Source organism: Leuresthes tenuis, unplaced genomic scaffold (assembly GCF_036924035.1).
Source record: "Leuresthes tenuis unplaced genomic scaffold, fLeuTen1.0.hap1 SCAF_14, whole genome shotgun sequence".
NCBI classification, from domain to species: Eukaryota; Metazoa; Chordata; class Actinopteri; order Atheriniformes; family Atherinopsidae; genus Leuresthes; species Leuresthes tenuis.
Genome location: NW_027325368.1, coordinates 18,302,370 through 18,321,782, shown reverse-complemented (window position 1 = coordinate 18,321,782; position 19,413 = coordinate 18,302,370). Strand labels below are relative to the sequence as shown.

At 40.4% G+C, this 19,413-nt stretch overlaps 1 protein-coding gene and 2 non-coding genes across 5 annotated transcripts; 1 reads left to right on the top strand and 2 right to left on the bottom strand.

Moving 5' to 3' along the window:
* Positions 1-2,726: 2,726 nt before the first annotated feature.
* Positions 2,727-2,800, bottom strand: trnan-guu (transfer RNA asparagine (anticodon GUU)). The gene has a single exon. It is a non-coding gene; the product is annotated as a tRNA-Asn (tRNA).
* A 263-nt stretch (positions 2,801-3,063) lies between these two features.
* On the top strand, positions 3,064-3,135 carry trnam-cau (transfer RNA methionine (anticodon CAU)). The gene has a single exon. It is a non-coding gene; the product is annotated as a tRNA-Met (tRNA).
* Positions 3,136-3,807: 672 nt separating this feature from the next.
* Positions 3,808-9,229, bottom strand: LOC140268250 (ceramide synthase 2-like). 3 transcript variants are annotated; one of them, XM_072363009.1, is made up of 11 exons: positions 8,960-9,229; positions 8,362-8,532; positions 7,847-7,964; positions 7,196-7,314; positions 6,926-6,983; positions 6,744-6,794; positions 5,890-5,982; positions 5,536-5,664; positions 5,123-5,232; positions 4,860-5,013; positions 3,808-4,538 (listed from the first exon to the last, which is right to left on the bottom strand). In XM_072363009.1, exons 2-11 carry the CDS (start codon positions 8,526-8,528, stop codon positions 4,320-4,322), a joined length of 1,218 nt encoding a protein of 405 aa, XP_072219110.1. In that variant the 5' UTR covers positions 8,529-8,532; positions 8,960-9,229; the 3' UTR covers positions 3,808-4,319. The 3 variants fall into 3 exon arrangements, with proteins under 3 accessions (XP_072219110.1, XP_072219111.1, XP_072219112.1); XM_072363010.1 differs by lacking the exon at positions 8,960-9,229 and adding an exon at positions 8,604-8,705; XM_072363011.1 differs by lacking the exon at positions 5,536-5,664.
* Between the last annotated feature and the right edge of the window lie 10,184 nt (positions 9,230-19,413).

Genomic DNA, 19,413 nt, shown 5'->3' with positions numbered 1-19,413 from the left:
TATGATTGTATGACAATGAATTGGATTCTAATTAGCTTGAATTGGACTGTATCTGTGAAGTGCCTTGAGATGACATTTGTTGTAATTTGATAAGCGATAGGTAAGCGTGAGCAGCTACTGTCACATTAGAAAAGGAGAGAGTGGAGTTTATTTGCATGTTCGTGAGTGTAACATTTAAAGGAATGAAGAAAAGAAAAAAAACTCTGAAGATATTGTTTTAACAAACAGAAGCCGATTTTTAGGGGTTCATTCAATGCCAGTGGAAAGTCAACAACGAAATGGCTGAAATACAGCACCATTAACTTTTCTTTCGTCTTTATAGTCCACTATGTGTGTCTGACTCGTGTCTCTGACCTGTGTGATTGGCAGGCAGCTCCTCTTCGTCCTGAGTAGCACCAGACATCCTGCTAGTGGCCTGCAATGCACAGAAAAAACAAACTGAATAACCTGACCAGGTCCATAAAGAGAACAGGTTTGACACAGTTACCAGTTCACTTATGAACTCCAGTGGTTCGTAACTTGTTAGGTTTTCTAGCAGGCTGGTGATTTATCCCTGGCAACATATTTCAATGATGGCTTGTGTGAAAAGGGGAATTTTAGCTGAACAACCAGAGGTTACACATTCATGGACAGGAGCAATTTTCCCCGCCATGGACTAGTTCATGTTTTTTATTTTTTTTTTATTTGATCATTTTCACCAATAAATCACTTTAATCCCTTTTGAAGGTTTTAGGGCCAAAGTCAGCAGCATAATTTATGTATATTCTATATATATATGATTTAGGTTTTCCCACATCTGGTAATCAAAACCTGAGCAGATTTGTGTGAAAGGAACCAAGAACAATTCCTGCTACTTTGTCCACCTGTTGTGTGCTGATAATACTGTGAGTTATACTATGTTGTTTCTGAGTTAATGCTCTCGCACATGGACTCCTGGCACCACCTGGAAATTTTTATTTGAATAAAAGGGCAGACAAAGAGGTCATTTGAATTAAATCCCACATGTAGCAGAACTGCAACTCATTCAAACCTGTCCATCTGGATCTTAAGTGGTGTGTGTGTCTGACCACAGTTGGACATGTTGTTGTCACAAGCACTTATTGTGAACCAGGCTAAAGTTTACTTATCAGATTATGTTGAGATTACCAGGAGTCTGACACGCACACACACACACACACACACACACACAGGTGCTGACAACATCTTCTTGTTTGATGGTGTATCTGATATCACTCAATATGTTATCTTTTTGTAACCACTTTTACTGCATTGTGATCCTGATATGATCAGGCCCCATCGACATCAGTAAAGGGAGATAGTTTCATTCAATATTTTGCTGTTCACTGACTGTCGGCACAGCCAGTGTAATTTGTAATGAGGAAGCCACTTCTCTCTTGGACACACCAGGAAAGGCTTCACTGAAAGCTGCTGACTCAGCTGAGCTGTTGATGACAACATGGTCCTAATCAAGGCTGCGTCAGTCATCAAACTGGTAAAGCCCATTAGTGTGAGGGAGCTAATTCGTACTTTATTAAAGCTGTGCTTTTTTTTTTTTTTTTTTTGCTTTTTTTTTGCATAGTTCACCCCCCCCCCCCCCCCCCACACACATACATGACATTACGCTGTATTAAAGGTCTTTACATTTTGTAATTGTACATTAACAAACAATTTGATAAAAATCAGTTATTCTGTAAACACACACAAATGCACATGCATTTATGTCATTATGTGCTGCTGACAGAAGCAGTGCAATCAGGCAAAAGTAAATAAATTGAAAATATGGTGATGCATATTTTTTGCAAGCTGGTAAATATAATCTGTTTGAATTCAGCTTTGACTGTGCCAGCACTGTGGTTTACATTTAAGCTTGGTCAATTTTGCTGGTGGCTTCACCAACAACAAAGTATTGTGCAATTGTTGGGCATGCTATGTAACCAGAACAGCCCTTTGTTCTTACCTTTGTGTCTTGAGTAAGAAGTGATGTCAGTCAGATTTGAGACTGGTCAGTCTCTGCAATTATTTGTTATCTTCTGTAAGGCCAGGCATTCACTGGAGAGTTGCCTGGCAGCAGTAAGGGCAGAACAAGCTTGGAAAATGATAGGGAGAGAGATGAGGGTATAAGCTTTATCTCCACTGTCATCTTCGTCATCCCTGTCACTGTTACGTGATGTTGTCTAATATGATTAGGTGTAATACAGGCTGCAATACAAGTTATGGATTCATAAAGGCAAGTCGACACCAGAAATAACATATTTTCACATTTTTTCAAGACAATGGCAAATACAATAAGACATACCAAAATCTGTTGCTTCCATGAGCTGTCAAGTACAAGTAAGTTCAAAATAAAAAAGGATAAATCAAAATGGTTCACATGTAGGGATTTTAGATGCTGTTTTCTCTGTTGCCATTCAATTCTTTTTACCTGCTGAAAATGTGGTTAACTGGATGGAGCAAATATAAAGTAATTCTGACCTTCATACGGATTACTCAGGACTCGTGGGGTTGCCAAAAACCAACCAAAAAATATATTTTAATATGAAGCAGCAATGCTCTAAAAGAGGTTGTTCTAAAGAAATTGTGGTTGTATATATAACCAACACTCTCCATGTAATATTAGTGTCTAAAGTGCAGCTGCTTACTCTATCATGATAATAAAATGTAAGCGGTAAATTGAAATCGTGCTGTGCAGCAACAACGCATAATGAAAGTTATGGAGAAAAACAGTCCGTCCCTGGGTGGGCTCGAACCACCAACCTTTCGGTTAACAGCCGAACGCGCTAACCGATTGCGCCACAGAGACGATGTGCTACACGGGGCTATCTCAAAATCTCAAAAATGTCCTCATCTATATGTTGTTATCTGTCACCCGTGTTTTTTTACAGCTCTGGCTGAGAGAGAAAAATTATATATAAAATAAACAAATATATGTGGAAGTGAGAGCAGACTGACTGACTGAGAGACAAAACAAATTAAATTTTTTTTTTTAAAAACCTTAAAAAACTTCAGAGTCCTTCCACACTATGTATGAGGTGATATTCCGAATACTAATACTTGGGTATTCGCAGCAGAGTGGCGCAGCGGAAGCGTGCTGGGCCCATAACCCAGAGGTCGATGGATCGAAACCATCCTCTGCTAAGTTGTTTTTCCTTCTTGCCTTTTTCAACAATCTAGTCTATACAACTAAAAATTTTACTGACGTTTGATTCCCGTAATAATAACTAAAGTACGACTGATTTGCCAATCATTGTAAAGGGTGACTTATTTTTTCAAAACTGGAACAGTTTTACCAAAAAATAATTGCCCTTTAAAACTTCTGAGTGTTTTCCAAAAGATTCTCACTATTCTAAATGCTCATTATATGTGACAAATCATCTTTGAATCAGTCACTCAAGTATTCATTTTTTCAGATTGGCACAGAGTCCGAAGATGTAATCCTTGCAAGAGCCACCAGATGCCGTTGTACTGTAGGTGGTGCTGTAAAGCATGATTTCAGTCTGTGGCTAAGCTTAATGTGTTAGATGAAAATATACTGCATGTCCTCTTCCCCAAATTGGGTGTTAACTGGTTCGTTTAATTTGCTCTGTAGATGGTATGTATATGCTGACTTCTTATGAATGAACTAAGAGAGAGCCTTGAATATACTGTAAAGAAAGAGACTGCACTTTCTAGATTGTGTTAAATTTACACTCACACCTTATTTCTAATTATGGGTAAGTATTGAATTAAATAGGGGTTAATTAAACTGTCTCATGATTCAGAATTACCTACCAACACCATTCCCATGTTTTAAACAGCACAAGAGAAAGATTCAGAAAGCCAAATAATTTCTTTATTTACAAAATTTGAATGTCAGCTGCAAGTATGTAAAATTCACTACTTTAAAATATCTACAGAAAGTTAGGACTCAGTGTTGTGTGGCAGGCAGCGCACGTCCTCTTCGGTGAATAATGTATGTGCTGCACGTGCAACACCAACACACTTCGTTAGTAATATTTTCATTCGTTAATGTTGTGCCCTCAGCAAACGAAAAGATGACAGATGAGAATTCAGTGACGATAACAATATTTTGCATAGCAAAGAGGCAGAGAGTGGAACTGTACTGGGCTCATGACCTTGAGGTAGATGGATGAAAACCATCCTCTGCTAGAATGCGTGTGTTAAGAAAATATATATGCACTTAATAGTGACTGAAGCACGGAGAGAATGAAGTAGAAAGGGATGTCACTGTCTATGTGATGAAACGCAATGTTACGTATTTAAGGATGTAGCAAAGTCTGATAATCTTGACAATGCAAGCTGAGGCTGAGCAGAAACAGCCCTTACTGAGCTTTACGCATTCTGTCAGCAAAGGAGGACCTGTGGTGGGTCAAGTTATTAAGGACACAACTGGTGGTCAGCATTGAGAGTTTAGAGTTCAGGGTGTCTTTACTCTTTCCCCAATAACAGTCTGCTCCTTCATCCATGGGTTCTTCTCCTCCTTTGTCCTCCTCTTCATCTTCAGCTTCACTTTCTACGTCGCTGCGTTCATCTTTTTCCAGCTGCAGGAAGGGACAGATGCAAAAGGGTTTAAAGTGAATGACAAGGGTGAGGAGAGGATACACCCTTGGATGTTAAGTCACAATAAGAAATGACATCCCAATCATAACTGGGGGTCAGCATGCAAAACAAGCAAGACACGCTTCAGTCCTAGATTATGAGTATCTAATGTTAATCTTTTGCAGCATATGTTAGTCCATTCTCCCTTGCATTTCACTTCATATATGCGAACTTGCTTCATGCTATGTTGTTATGTTTCTAAATGAGCCAAGATGATTTTGCAATTTACACTTCTTTGAAAAGATGAGTATAATCACACTCACTTTGCCTTTCAGGAACTTATAAACCATGCGTAAGATCAAGCCTGCCCAGAAGACGTGAAGAGCCTGCAGCACCATCAACAGGATGTTAAAAAGGTAGTAGCCGGCAAAGGGCTCAAACACCTCCATGGACAGTATCAGGGTGGTACGAATGATTCTGTAAGTAATCGAACAGCTGGAGTCAAGTTTCCAACAACAGGCATATAAGTCACCTGTGCTCAAGTATCGAAGAGTTTATTAACAAAAAGAAGAAAAAGGTTTCTTACTTGCTGGGGAAAATCACCAGTCGAGTCACAAGGAAAACCACAGTAAACACAACAAACAGCGAGTCACACGTCTTCCTCCAGCCTGTGCCGTAGTTGAACATCTTGGCAGACTGTAGATTGAATAAAGATTGGTACAATACAGATGATTGTAGAAGGGCTAATAAGCCAACATGCTTTATAGACATCCGGATCACAGGATCCTCCTGCTGAAGCAAGTTTACTTCCCTGCAGGTTGCTACAGAGATCTCAAGGTAGATACTTTTCTTAACACAGTCTGAAGTGTTGTGTGAACTTCTGCAGTCACATTGTCTCACTTTGGTAAGCCTAGGCTGGGGTAGAAAACTAGCCAATATCGAGAGGAGCTCTACGATGACGTGCTCTGAAGGGGCTCAGTATGTTTGTGAGGTTCTTACCTCGAGTAGGATGTCGGAGGAGTCATGAAGCAGCATGACCAAGGTGCCGATGCGAATGTAGTTGGCGCAGTAGGAGAAACTGAGCAGGAAGATGGTCGCCAAATGATGGATCACTTGTTCCTTAAAATCCTGCCAAAGCAAGCATATCAGTGTCTCTGCACAGTGAAATATGAAAGAGGAAAATATGGTCTTTTAATTATTCATTAACATGTGTGGCTGAGGTCACTCATTAAAGCAGAAGTGAAAGGAATGAAGCATGAAATATAATCCAGTTGAAGCAAACTAAATCCTTTTAGGCATCTCTCTGAAGGGGAAATGTAACATTTAGCAATGAAGGAATGTTGGCAGCTTCACCTTCCTTTTGATGTCCACAGAGATCCGGAGAAGCAGAGAGACATAAAACCCCAACTCCAGCATGTAGTACCAGAAGTGAGCTCTCTCCATGGGCTGAGGATTAAGTCAGAGACAAACTCTTAATTTAAAAGCCTGGGATGTTTCATTTTGTCACAGAATGAATCTCCACGTCAGCCAAGGCAGGATCAGCTGAACAGTTTTTTTTTTTACACAATTCAAAAGTAAAGAAGCAGGAACTGCAGTCTGCAGCTGTGAACCATCATTTTAAAGAAGATTTGCCATTCAGTTTGTGTTGAAAGCACTTCTATTGTAAAGAACACAAAGCACAGAGAATATATATAAATAAAGCTGAAATACGTTGAATTAGTGGGTCAAAAGGCAGAAAGTTAACCAACATCTATACAGATGATTGATCAACTGAATGAATTTCTGCTTAGGGGTGTTGGACAGCTAAAATAAAACAAGTTTTGCAAAACTCTTAGCAGGCTTCAAAATTAGCCTGCAGTGTGGCAGCAACATCAGCCTGACAGGGAACACTGAACTGCACAGCGGGGTCCAGCAGCCATAGTTGCCTGATGGATAAGGCAGTCAGAGGACTGGTGCTAGATTGAATCATCTGTGCTGTCTGACCCAGTCCTTTCAATGAATGAAATTGAGTGCCATAGTGAGAAACGCATAACTGAGCAGTTAAAGGGTTGAAACTGAGCTCAGGTGTAACACTTAAACAAATGGATGAAGAAAAAAACCTCTGTAGACTTTATCTTAGTTCACCCAAAGGTATTGGTTAAATATCAAAGTTCAGAGTGGGCAGAGAAGCGAGATTTCATTGTCAATGTCATCGATGATATTTTCACCTGAACTGGATACTGCCTCCAACATTCCCTGTGGTCCCAGAACCAGGGTCTCTGTTCAGAGAAGGACGCACAAAGTAAATGTATGAATGGAGAGCAATACCATTCATTTGCAAATTATGTTTATCTACTTTGACCTAATTCCAAATCATATTTTTAACAGTGTCCTCTTAACTCATACTCACATCGATTAAGCAGGCCAATCCAACCATGAATGCTGTGAGGTAGAAAAAGAACCTCCACCTGCAAATGAACACTTGAGATCAGAAATCATGACCAAACAAAAAGCACTTTAATAGACATGGCTCTTTTAGGAGCAGCAGTGCCTGCAACATTACTCCAACGGCTTCCCTGCTCTGTCTGTGTGTTCTTCAGTGAGGGGTGACAGAGGTGCTACTAAGGTAAGTCATCTGTAGCTCGTAAAAAAGCGCGCTTCAGTGAGAGATGTCCCTTACGCAGCTTCACCGAACTTCTTGGATTGACTGGGCCTGTCCTGGTTCCTGCGGCGTCTGAACCAGCTCTCGATCTGTCTCCGGGTTTTGCCGCTCCACAGCATCAAACTGTCAATTTCACTCTGAAACAACAACAGCACAAATAATAAGGAGATGAGCAGACAGAAAAAAAACGTGATGAAAGGATATCTGAGAGAAAAAAAAAGAAAAAAAGGTAAAGGGGCACAACATGACAGATAAAGGCTGTTAGAGTTTTGTCCGTCAGACACCTCTAAAACTATCCAGCAGATGTTTCTGAAGTGCTCTTCAGTCACATCCTGAAGTGAAGTTTTTTTTTAATGCTTATAAAAAAATTGTGTACATGAATCATCTCTTGGCAACATTTCCAGGTCATCCAAAAGTGACCGCTGTACACATCATGTGTGTCATCCCCCTCAGCTTGAAAACAAAACAACAAAAAATTGCCTTTAAAGTTGGATTTGATTTATTTATTTTGATTTATTACCTTTGTATTTTAGTCTTTTTTTTAAATGATCTATTATTGGGAACATTCTAAATAATAATATGTATCTACATGTCACTGAGGATTGTGTGAAGCTTACAGCTGCTTTTTGGGCAGCATTTTTACATGTGCGGAGGCCTTTTCAGACTCACCTGTGTTGGCTGCCGGCTCCTCTGGGTGTAAAACGACTCCAGGTGTGGGGAGACGGCAGCGGCCACTTGCAGTCTATTCTTCACTCCAAGACAGCTGCCTATAGGTGGGGCAAGAAACCTGGGGATGAGGGGGACAAAACACAGTTTACACAAATGACACATTCTTACTTTAAACACTCGTGACAGATCAGATGAAGCACTGTCACAAAGTTGGAAATCAGGATTGCTCCTACTGCTTCATGTCATTTTGGTTAATATGGCCAATAACAATTATACGTAATTGTGTCTCTCTTTAAAGAGCCATGGGACTTATGTGCTTTCTTCCCTGCTTTTTTGATAGCTTTACAGAAAATAAAGTTCAGAACGAGGAACATTGCATGCATTCAGGACTTGGTCAGCTAACAGCATTGGTGATCCTCTTCATCTCTTCCCTCTTGTTTTTCTCTCTCTGGTCCCCATAGCTTTTGTTTCCTGATAACAACAATGCCTGCTCCACTCTCCCAAATAACTTGTACCTCTCAAACACATAGCGCACAGCAATAAAGCCCAGAGCGAGGGGCAGAGCTATGAGAAGGTCCTGGGGTCGTGGTCGATCAGAGTCCGCCAGCTGCTCCATGTCTCTCCAGGTCACACCAGGAGGAAGCCAGTAGTCCTGCCTCCAAAGGTCTGGCAGCAGGTCCATTTTTCTGACGATGGACAGGGATAGGTGACGGGGGAAAGAGCAGAGCAGAAATATATATATATATATACAGGTCACATTTTCTATGCACAGGCTCAGGTAGGGTTTCATGTGATAGAGGAAGAGCAATCCTGTGATGGCTTATCATAACCATACTACATCTGGTGCCTCTACCTCCACCGCAAAATGTATTTCAAACAAGTCAACACAGCAAAGGCAGAGTGACCAAAATGCATCAAAATGTGCTCACAATCGATCACAAACAACAATATGAATTTCAAAAAGTGCACATTTTGGCCATGTTTTAAAGCCAGACTTCTAAAGGAAATAAAAAAGTACTGCGCGGCTTTAGGAGAACAGCGTAATCATGTCCACAGCAAAACTCACCGACCTGGTGGGCCGTTCAAAGAGACGGTCTCAAAGCAGCGACGTACCTGTCAGCAGCTCAGTGGAAAGGATGATCTGATCAATCCGGCAGGCAGAAGCAAAAAACTCCACCGAAACAGGGACTCAGTCTGAGCCTGGCGGGGCGGGCAGCCGGGGATGCGCCTCGGTGCCGCTGTTATCCTGGAGACGACCGCAGAGGCAGCGAGCCGCGCAGAAACAGCCGTCAAGTTGGGAGGTGTCAGAGGAAGCAGTGGGCATGGCTTTCAAGATAAGATTTTAGTTTAAAAGGACGAAAAAGTCATCGCAAAGACACCTCCCAGGTTTAGTTCAACAGAATGTAAGTCAGGAAATGTAGTAGGAGTATTTGAAATGACCGTAATACGTTTCTTTCCTCTGCAGAGGCAAAGCACGGTAGAAGTTCCCCTATGTAGCGTAGGCCATCGTTTTATTGTGAAAACTTCCGAAATGCTCACGTCTGTGAAGCCTTAGCCTTCGGACTTGAGTCATTGCTCACATCCCCTTCAACTAAGAGTGAAGACGATTTATGAAGCCCAGCGTGTTGTCAGCAGAGCTTTGAGTTTATGCCTAAACGCAGCTGAAAGTGCAGCTACAGTCATTTTGAATTTACAGGATAATTGGAGTAAATATAAAAAGCAGAAACATCGGTGTTCAGTTTTTTACTTTTTCTCTGAGCTTTGAATTTTAATTAAATATTGAACATTCATAGGAAGGAACATGTTCGGGGTCTGTTCAGTGGCACCGTTAACAATTGATTTACATTTTGAACATGATCTCAGTTACAAAAAGGTTATTTTTGTACCTCAGAAGCCAAAAGATTGGAAGCCACAAGTTTGATTTTCAGTGGTACAATGTTGTATTTTATATATCAGGGTGAGGTAGATGTACTTCGTTGTTTCTTACCACTGGTGATGAACACCAGCTATACCTCACATCTCGTCATGCTCCGTTGCAGATAACACACGTGACAGACCACTCCTGGGTTACCACTTTCAAGGAAAGCAGCTGACAACACCCACAGCTACAATCCGGGACACCTCCGGGACTTCGAAATTGGTAAACACACTTCTCTTGGTGTGTGCGTAGGCTGCCTGTCAACCCTTCCAACTTGACCCTGAACAAACATGTGCGCTTTCTCCAAGGGCTCTGCGTTGCTCTAACACAAACTGAGATGTCACAGTCCTCTTTAAAACAGCCACTGAGGCCCACTTCTCTCCAAAACTTGCACCTACACACACCTCTTCATTTAGCCAAACAAACAACACTCACCCTGCTTATCTTCTGTTTATCACCCAGGATTATCAGCTAACATCACCTTTGTTATGCAGATAGGCTGAGCTTTTCTGTTATGCAAAAAGCACTTCTGTGTTTGTGTGTGTTATGTCTCCAGAAAATCTGTTTAAAGGGTCTTATCTACGCCGATGAATTGTAACACAAGATAGAGTTTTTTAGGCAAAACAACTATGATTTGCATTTGTCAGGGTGTGGGCTCTCTTTGTGTGTTTGTGCACTCCTTTTGTAAATAGAAATCTGTTTGCACCAACTGAGTTTGTAACCTTTATTTAACCAGGCAAAAATTGCTAAGAAAGCATTCTTATTAAGGCAATGGCCTGGTAGCAAAAGACGACCTGCTTTGAGTCTGAGTTCCTACATATGTAGGAAGGTGTTTTTATAACCCTTGTACGAACAGCAATTTGTAAGACCAAGCACTGAGATAAAGGCACAGACGCCTTGCTGTTGAGAGATCAGATGTCAAATATATGAAAATGAGTCACTCATATCAGCTTGAGCCTTCAACCGATCTGAGGTCATGTTTTTTTTTTTCTGTGGTCCAGCGTCATTTGCATATCTGTGTGCATGCAGACGTGTGCTTGTACATGAGTTTGTGTGAGCGCCTGAGGGGAACTGAATACCTTATTGTTGCTTCGCCAGGGAAGTGAATTGTCAGAACTCAGTGAAGCAAAATTTGTCCAAGACTAATGATGTGGGGGGACTACAGTCAGCTTCCAACTACAGAGGACTGTATTACTCTGGTTGAAAAAGTCTGACTGCACTCTTTGTTCTCAGTCCGTGACCTCATATAGGCTACAGTTCTGAAGCTGCCCCTCATTTCTTTTTATATTATCAAGAAAATGGTAGATTGATTCGCTGTGATTGATTCAAATATTATTGGAAATACAGCATATAAGTTAACACAGAGTTTGTATAGTTCCAATGAGCTTGAAAGACAATATTCAGCATGACTCCCCTTTGTTCTTCAAGATAGCTCTTACATGAGACCCTGTGTCAGGTCTTTGCTGAATTTTTTTCATATTTCATAAGGACATCACTTTCAGGTAGTGTTCATCTGCTATAGATGCTTTGTTAGGCCTGACACTTCTTCTTTTGTCCTCCACTTGTCGAGTGTTCTTATATTTCTAAAGGACACACTTGACACCATGATGTTGTATGGTCAATTTGTGTTATTTTTGGCTTTTCTTTCTTTCTTTTCTTAGATGTAACTAAATAAATGGGAACAAATGATGTGTCTTTGTCACAGAATGCTTGAAACAAAGTAGTACCGAAAGATCCAATTCCAATTGTGTAATTTTGCAAATGTCTGTTATGTGTAGATATAAAACTTTTATTGCTTGGTCGATGTAAAGGTCAAAGTGGCAAAAACCCAATCTTCTGAAAATGGTCAGGTCAAATCACTGGAGTGATAATGACTAATAAAAAAAGCAGCCTGTGTCAAAAAGAAAAACTGAAATGCCTTTAGAAATCCTGGAGAACAACTAGTGAAAACCATTCTTGGCTGCCTTTGTTAAGTCCTGTGTGTTTTTATTGTGCTTTGGGTGAGATGGTTACGGTTACCCCCATCCCACGCCTTCAAGTTGTTTTGCGTTTTTACGTGTGAAGCGAGCAAATGTTTGCTTATGTTTTTGAGTTCTATGTTGGATGGTGAGCTAATGTTTGCTGTTCTTGATGTTGCTGGGGGGGTTTTCCCGGCTCCACATTGTTCTCCTTTAAGGAGCATAGTCTGGACGCTGTGTTTTTTTCCCCTCCCCTCTCCTTTGTTTTCCTCCCCTTTCTCCCCTCTCTCCCCACTCTTTGCAACTCTTCAAAGTTGGTGCTGTACTCACGTATAATGACAATAAAGAAGATTTCAGATGCTTTTTGATTAGATTACGTTAGATTAGGTTTGGTCTTGCCTGCCCCTTGTCTGTGTTCAGCTAGTGTTTTGCCACGTTCCGTATTCTAGTGATCTTTACTTCCTGGTTGCTAATGCTGATTGCCAGACCTGTTCTGCATTAGTCATCACTTCCCTCGGTATATGTCCTTCTTGGTTGTTATTATTCTTTGCAAGATCCTCATCTTAGTTTGGCACCATGGTATTCACTCACTTCTTGTGTATGCTTCATGTACCATGTTAATATTGTACTTATTAACAATATTACTGGGAATTGGCATGTGTAAAGTTGAGAGATTTATGTCTGCACACAAGTTAATGATCACACCTCATGTAAATGGTAAATTGACTTTTCTAATCTAGCTGACCACTCAAAGCACTGCTAACACTACATGTCACATTCACCCATTCACACATATTCATACAGCACATCTTGAACATAACTATGTGCTTTCTAACCATTCAGCCCAGGGAAGCCGGAGTCAAACCACTGCCCTTCCGATTGGTGGGCGACTGCTCTTCCTCCTGAGCTACAGCCGCCTCATCTATCTGCTGAGACATTTAACTCAATATCAGAACCCCATATCCGTCCAAGACGAAACCTCAGGTGTTCATGAAAGGTTGAAAAAGATCCATCCTCTGAGAAACTGGACTGTTCATGTCTAAATTTATGGATGGTCATCCAATTCTTTTTTTTTTTTGATTATTCATTCTGGCACAAAATTGTAAGTTCATAATTGAGCTTGCAAAGATTGTCCCTCAACTTGGAAAAACTCCATTTCCCCCATTGTTCAGTCTCCAGTCAGACCTTTTCAATTTCTACCCCAAAATTTCTCCAAATGGAGTTATCTCACATTGATTGAATGTGTATTGCCCCCAAACCTTTGTCATTACAGTGAGGATGCATGTCTGAGCTCCAAATGTTGTTCTCACCGTATCCAGAAGAGGTCACAGTGAACCATATAGACCGCAGGATGAGAAACAGAAGCTCATCTGAAGTCTTGAGAGGGATAAAGATGCTGTGTTGTGGGCTGTGTTGTGTGTGTTGCTATTGTGTGTACTCTGCTGGTCTGTAAATAAATTAGATTTTCCAAAGGTATGACTAGAAAAATGTATAATTTATTCTTTTTTAAAAACTAAACAAAACAGAATACCACTTGAAAGACATATTAGGAAAATATCCATGTTTTTATAGGCAAGAGTTTATATATAGGAGGTTGGCCCACTGACAATGATTTGATATCTTATCAAATAATCGTTTAGTCATAACCATTAAGGAAACACACAAAAAAACAGAATATCAGAACTAAACTTAATCTAAAAATATTTTTTGAGGACTTTACAATGTAATAGGTGCAGAAACAACATAGCAAAACAGGCTACAACAGGAACAGAGACATTGCTGGTATGAAATAGATCCACGTATCTACTCATGTTCCTTCAGGCACTGCTGAACAGATATGGCTGGTGCATTGGATGGAGCGTAAGGGCAAAACAGATAAAGGGGAGGGCATTGCTCTACGTGCAATTCGTAATCATACCTTGATGTTGCTGGTTATCAGACAGAGCTGTGACCTTGCACAAGGAGCTTCCTAAGCCTCTTAAAAAGAAGAGTGACATGGAATCACACAACCACAAAAACACAATGATGTATTTTTAACATATGTTGAAATTTTTACTGTGAAATGGGATTAAAATTCAAGAAGTACATTTAGATAAATTAACAAAAAGTAACAGCTAAAGCTTAAATTACAGGAGTTGATTCAAGTTATTCCCTCAAACTGTTGAGCCTTTGGTTTATTTGGAAATAATTTGACCTGAGTATCATCCGAGAGATGGCACATATGCCACACAATAACCAGCGTGATTCATTTCTAAAAAATAGACTTTTATCAAAAGTGGTTTCAGGTTTCAGTCAAACTGTGAGATCTTTAAGATGGGTGTCCACACAAACCAACAAGAGCTGAAAGATTTAAGGTACTTTTTTGCATTTCAACAGTAGAAAAAAAAAATACCATATAAAGTTTGAGTTCTTGTCTCTAAATCAGACATAACAGAGTGCATTAGTTGTGTCGAAATGACTTCCGTGTCTGCCCTAAACTTATTCAATTAATTTTTTATTCAATCAGGACATCTCTTGCTGCGGCTCTGCTCTCTATTTATAAATCAGCCCTGGGATTTGTAAAAGTATTATAGAATTAAAGAATGACATGATAGAGAGGAATCGTGAGATAATGTTCATTCTCTTCTTGCATTGTTTGTCACTAAAGGGATCTACGCACCACAGGGCTCCAAAAACTCATTAGTTACTGCAAATTAAGATGGCTACATGGCTTCTAACATGTCTATTTTTTCTCCTTAAGCAGCTACCGCTCAATGCTTTCATATAGTTTTGCAGTTCACAAAATTTACTACTTGATTTTACACAGAGAGGTAAACAGTCAGACTCCACTATTGCACCTACTTTCATTTTCAGAAACTTAAGTTCCTAGCAGGGCTCATCACTGTCAGCAATAGACAAAAATCCTGCATATCTCCAGATTAAACTCTTCCTCTTCTTCGGTCACTTCTCTCTTATTTTTACACCATAGCGTGATCAAACTGTCCTTTGTCCAGTCCCTCCTTATGATCCGTCCATGATGAGGATGGCATGCTGTTGTAAGGATCCAGCAAGATACGGATGCAGCGAACCACAAGAAAGAGCAGCAGCAGCACGAGGAGGCCCACAAAACATAGGGCCGTTCCCTGTTCGGGTTGCCCTGCCATGGGCTGCAGAACCGTTGGGCCCCTGGGAAACTCCGGCGGAGCAGAAGAGGAGAGTTCATAGTCCACAACCCAGTAGGTTGTGTCGCTCATCTTGGAAGTGAGGAAAATCTAGCAGTTGATTACACTTGAGTGTTGTGCTTCCTATGAGCCACAGGACAAACAAAAAAATAACACGGTGCAAATCAGTGGTGTAAATGAACAAGTCCGCTGATTAAGTAAGCAGCAAGCCAAGGCATGCTCAGAGGTTTAATTAGATCTAACTGGTTGGTGTTCACTTAACCCGTGATATCTTTTCTCCAACACAAACAAAATTCTCAAGAGATCTGAACAGTACACCATTCTTCTTTGTTTATTCAGTGTAATCGAACCAACAAAAATGCATTTATTGTAATCGCAGAGTGAAGTGTAAATCTCAATTATGTAGCTGAGGATGTTCCGCAGATAAATCACAGGGGTTGCAGGCTGTAAATAATCCAAGCTGTTGCACTTAAGAGATCGTTTTTGCTTTCAAATCACTTGAATGCTTCAGTCGTGCTGCTCTGAGTTGTCAGTTTTCTTAAAAAGCTTCAATCTATTTATCCTCTTCTTCACCCTGAGTCACCAGGAGCATCTTCATTTGAGGATTCCCTCGTTGGGATACCTAGCAGAGAGAAAAAAAAAAGCAAAGGTGAGAAGAAGCCTGAGGGAGTTTCTGTCATCCAGAGTTGTGGAACAGAACGAAAAGTCTAAATGATTTGTTGGGTTCGGGGCCTTGAAGTGTTACGAAGGATATAGATTTTTACTGTTTTCAGAGATTCCACAACTCCCAGCAGGGCTCTTGCCAGCAGACATCAAGCAGAAAGCACAATCTCTTTTCGAAACTTGTGCTACATGTACCATCCAATCTCATGGTTCTTAATGTCAGAAAATATAACTGAGACACTCAGAAGCACATATTTTCTTATCAACTCAGGTATAACACAGCAGAAGGTAAATAAATCAAACTCTGATGATGGAGAAAGAAAAAGTCAAGAAAACCCTCAGAGAGTTGCTGTGGTCTTGCTCAGAAACCCTCCCCATGGCCTCATTTGTGGGCTGTGGAGTGGAAACATATTTCCTGCGGAAGGTGCTGTCCTAGTCAGCACATTCTATTCCAGGAGGATTTGTCCCCCTTCTTATCACCCCACTGATCCTCGCAAAGACACGTTATTCCTCCCTTGCCCTCCCAATGACGGGACTAAAAGGCAGAGTGAAGCTTTAATAGAGAAATTGAAGGCATAATGAAAGAAAGTGCCTGCCTCAGTATCAATTATCAAATGGCCTGGAGTTATAACAGGGTTGGACTCTCCAGATAGCCACTTGTCAGGAAGCTTAATGGACAAGACAGATTCTATTGTCAATATATGGTCTAGCTTGTCAATGTAAAGACGGCATAAAGTTTACATAACAGGGCAGCACAGGCATTAGAACAAAGCTTGTAATGATAACAGTTGGACAAAATGATGAATACTTTTACCATAGATTGTCCCTGAAAAAATTTACTTAAGAAACTATGAGAAGCAACACAAGGTTGCTATTTCGTTCTTTTTAGCCCCTGAGTTACAAAATGCAACAGACCAACTTTTTTGAGTCACTGTGGCTCTGATCTTCCCGTTTCTTTGTTTTGTTTTTTTTTACAGCCCCATAAAATACAGCAGTTGATCCATCTTTTATTTTAGAAGTTTTGTTTCTTAACTCTGTATCAGTCAGTTACTATCTGCCAAAATAGTATAATAATAATAAAAAAAACAGCTCCAGGTTAGAAATAAAATTAATGAATGAGTGAGTGAAGGCTTTGTTTCAAACACACTGAATGATTAGAATTGGGATTAAAGGAAAAATAACTAACTTGACATGTCTAAAAAGGATTAGAAAAAAGCAAAAGCTTGTTCAAACCAACCCCTTCTTAACTACATTGTGTTTAATAACCACACAGCCAGGCCAACAAAGATCACGTGCAGTGACATATGGCATTCCTCGTGACCGTAATACCTGTGATACCTCTCATTTGTTCTTGAGGATTATAGTACAGTAGCTCTGAAAATATGAAGGACATCGCTATCCAAAATCCAAAGTTAAACCAAGAGAAAGGTCAGTCCATCTGGAAAACGAATTAATTAATAAAAAGAGCCATATTTCACATCACCTTCTAAACTGGTGGATGAATTATTTTAACATTTTATTATCACAGAAGGGGGAAAAATGCAAAACACGTTTTTTAAACAAAGGTTGAAACTTTTTACCTTTTAACCAGCTGAACTGTATCTTTGGTGACTCCTCTGTAATCAATACAAGTAGGACATCCTGCAGCTGTACTAAGTGGTTGATTGAATAGCCCTTTTACAAGGCAGTCTCAACAAACATGTTGTTAAATGTTTGCATGATAATTAAAGGATTGCCCCAATTAACCCCCTCCACCCTTTATGTACCCAACAGTCACAAACTATCACGCTGGTAAATTTCACCATGACATCCACAGCGTCACAACGATTTCAGCAAAAGTTCACCTGCAGCAAAAACACCACACCGTCATCTTACAACGGACTGCAGGACGACCAGATTAGATCAAAGTTTACCTTTGGGTTGGTGTCACAGATGAGGATGAGACACGGAGCGGTGATCCTACAGCAGCAGCGGTGGCCGTTCAGCACCACGGATAGCTCCAGAGTCGCTCCCCCTGGTCTGAACTCCCGGCAGCGCCTCCTTTGCTTTTACGCGGGCTTTAAAGTCTTCTCACTTTGAGGGACCCGCCCCCCTTCTTCGAAATCACCTCCCTCCTGGCCCTCAAGCTCACCCGTGGGTCCCTGTATGACTTTTCTATCATATAAGATGAGAAAGAAGTAGTGGTAACGTTCTTTCTGTAGAGTCGATGACCCAGAGAGAGAAGCTGCAAACAAATTAATCGGAGGTGAACTGGTGATCTGGTAAATTAATCTAAATATAAACAGTTCAACTATGATTGTGGTCACTTTTTAACTTTGAATTGCCTTGTGTACGAATTGTGCTCTACAAATAAAGGCCTTGCCTACGTTTGAAAACTGGTTAGAAAATAGTTTGAAGTCTGAGAACATTAAAAATAAAAAGATAGATTAGATAGATAGATAGATAGATAGATAGATAGATAGATAGATAGATAGATAGATAGATAGATAGATAGATAGATAGATAGATAGATAGATAGATAGATAGATAGATAGATAGATAGATAGATAGATAGATAGATAGATAGATAGATAGTATTCTGACCACAGGTTTCGTTGGTTTCAAAACGTACAAACAAAAATAAAAAATGTCATTAGAAAATAAATGATAATAATTCTCCTAAACCATTGGTCTGCAACAGGTTCTTTTATTGATTTCAGAAATATTGTGAAGTAAAGTTAGAATCATATTGGATTGTAGATAGTGCCATGACTTACATAAAGTGGTATTGAGTTAGGAGGTCCTTTGAGAATGAAGGGATTATTAGATTGTCAGAGGACTTAATTACAGTTATGTCACAAGTTTGGCTGAACTGCATGATATTACATGATCAACATGCAAAACAAAACAAGCAGAGTTACCTGAAGGCGCCTGTGGCTTTGCTCCAGACACTCACTGTGAGAAGTAATTAATTGTCACAATTAAAACTCTACACTGGGACAGACTGCAGTCCGTACACATCCACATCTCCCCTGCCTGAGGCTGCATGAGATCTCCCACTAGGTTTAATTAATAGTGAGTGGATTGTAACACTGCCCTGAAGAGGTTCATAATCTAATCACCCTGAGCTGTCCTCCTGCGGGCCTCCCACTGTGGCCATAATTGATAAGAGTCTCAGACCTCCATGGTTATGAAATTCAGTGTTTTCATTGCGATCCTTGTTATGTATGGCACAGCAGGAGGTCAAGCTGTGCTTCAGGGACATAGGTCAACTGCTACAGTGTATCTATGACCCAGGAGATGTGAGTCTGAGCTGGAGTTTAGTTTTGTACATATATAGCCTTTCGTTACAACAGCTGGGAGACCCTTCTCTTAACTTGCCCTTTCGCTATAATCCAAACCAGTGTTATTGGAAAAGGTTACCGAGTAGCTGCATGGCTTGCAAAGAGGTCTTGCCTGGCAGGGTTAACTTAATGTTCTTGAAATTTTGAAGGTTAAAAACAACATGGGAACGTTTGTGTAGATTTATGATTTCAACTTTTTCATGGCCCGATGCACTGACCTCAGCCAAACTATTCCCTTCATGGAATTCTGATATCAACATTTTATCAGTGTAAGTTTTCCTGGCCACCAAAACGAAATAAATAAACAGACAAAAACTGTGATGCAGCGACTCCAAAGTATGTGCAGAATGGGTGTGTATGTGGCCACAAAGAAGCCCTGCTCTGCCTCCGGCACCCTCTCTGATCTCCTTTGAGTTGTCGCTTTCATTTAAGCGCAACACTTAATACCTGTAAGTGTTCTCAAACCTCTGAAAGGCTGTTTTCAGTTGGATGATCTCAGCATGTGATTAAAGGGGTGTTGCATGGAACCTGTGCTGCACGCAAA

Coding starts and splice junctions, on each gene's coding strand:
- LOC140268250 (XM_072363009.1), bottom strand. CDS start 8,528: ATGGACCTGCTGCCAGACCTTTGGAGGCAGGACTACTGGCTTCCTCCT. Junction 6,795..6,925: donor GATTGGCCTGCTTAATCGAT/GTGAGTATGAGT, acceptor TTCTCTGAACAG/AGACCCTGGTTCTGGGACCA. Junction 5,983..6,743: donor GGAGGCAGTATCCAGTTCAG/GTGAAAATATCA, acceptor CTTAATCCTCAG/CCCATGGAGAGAGCTCACTT.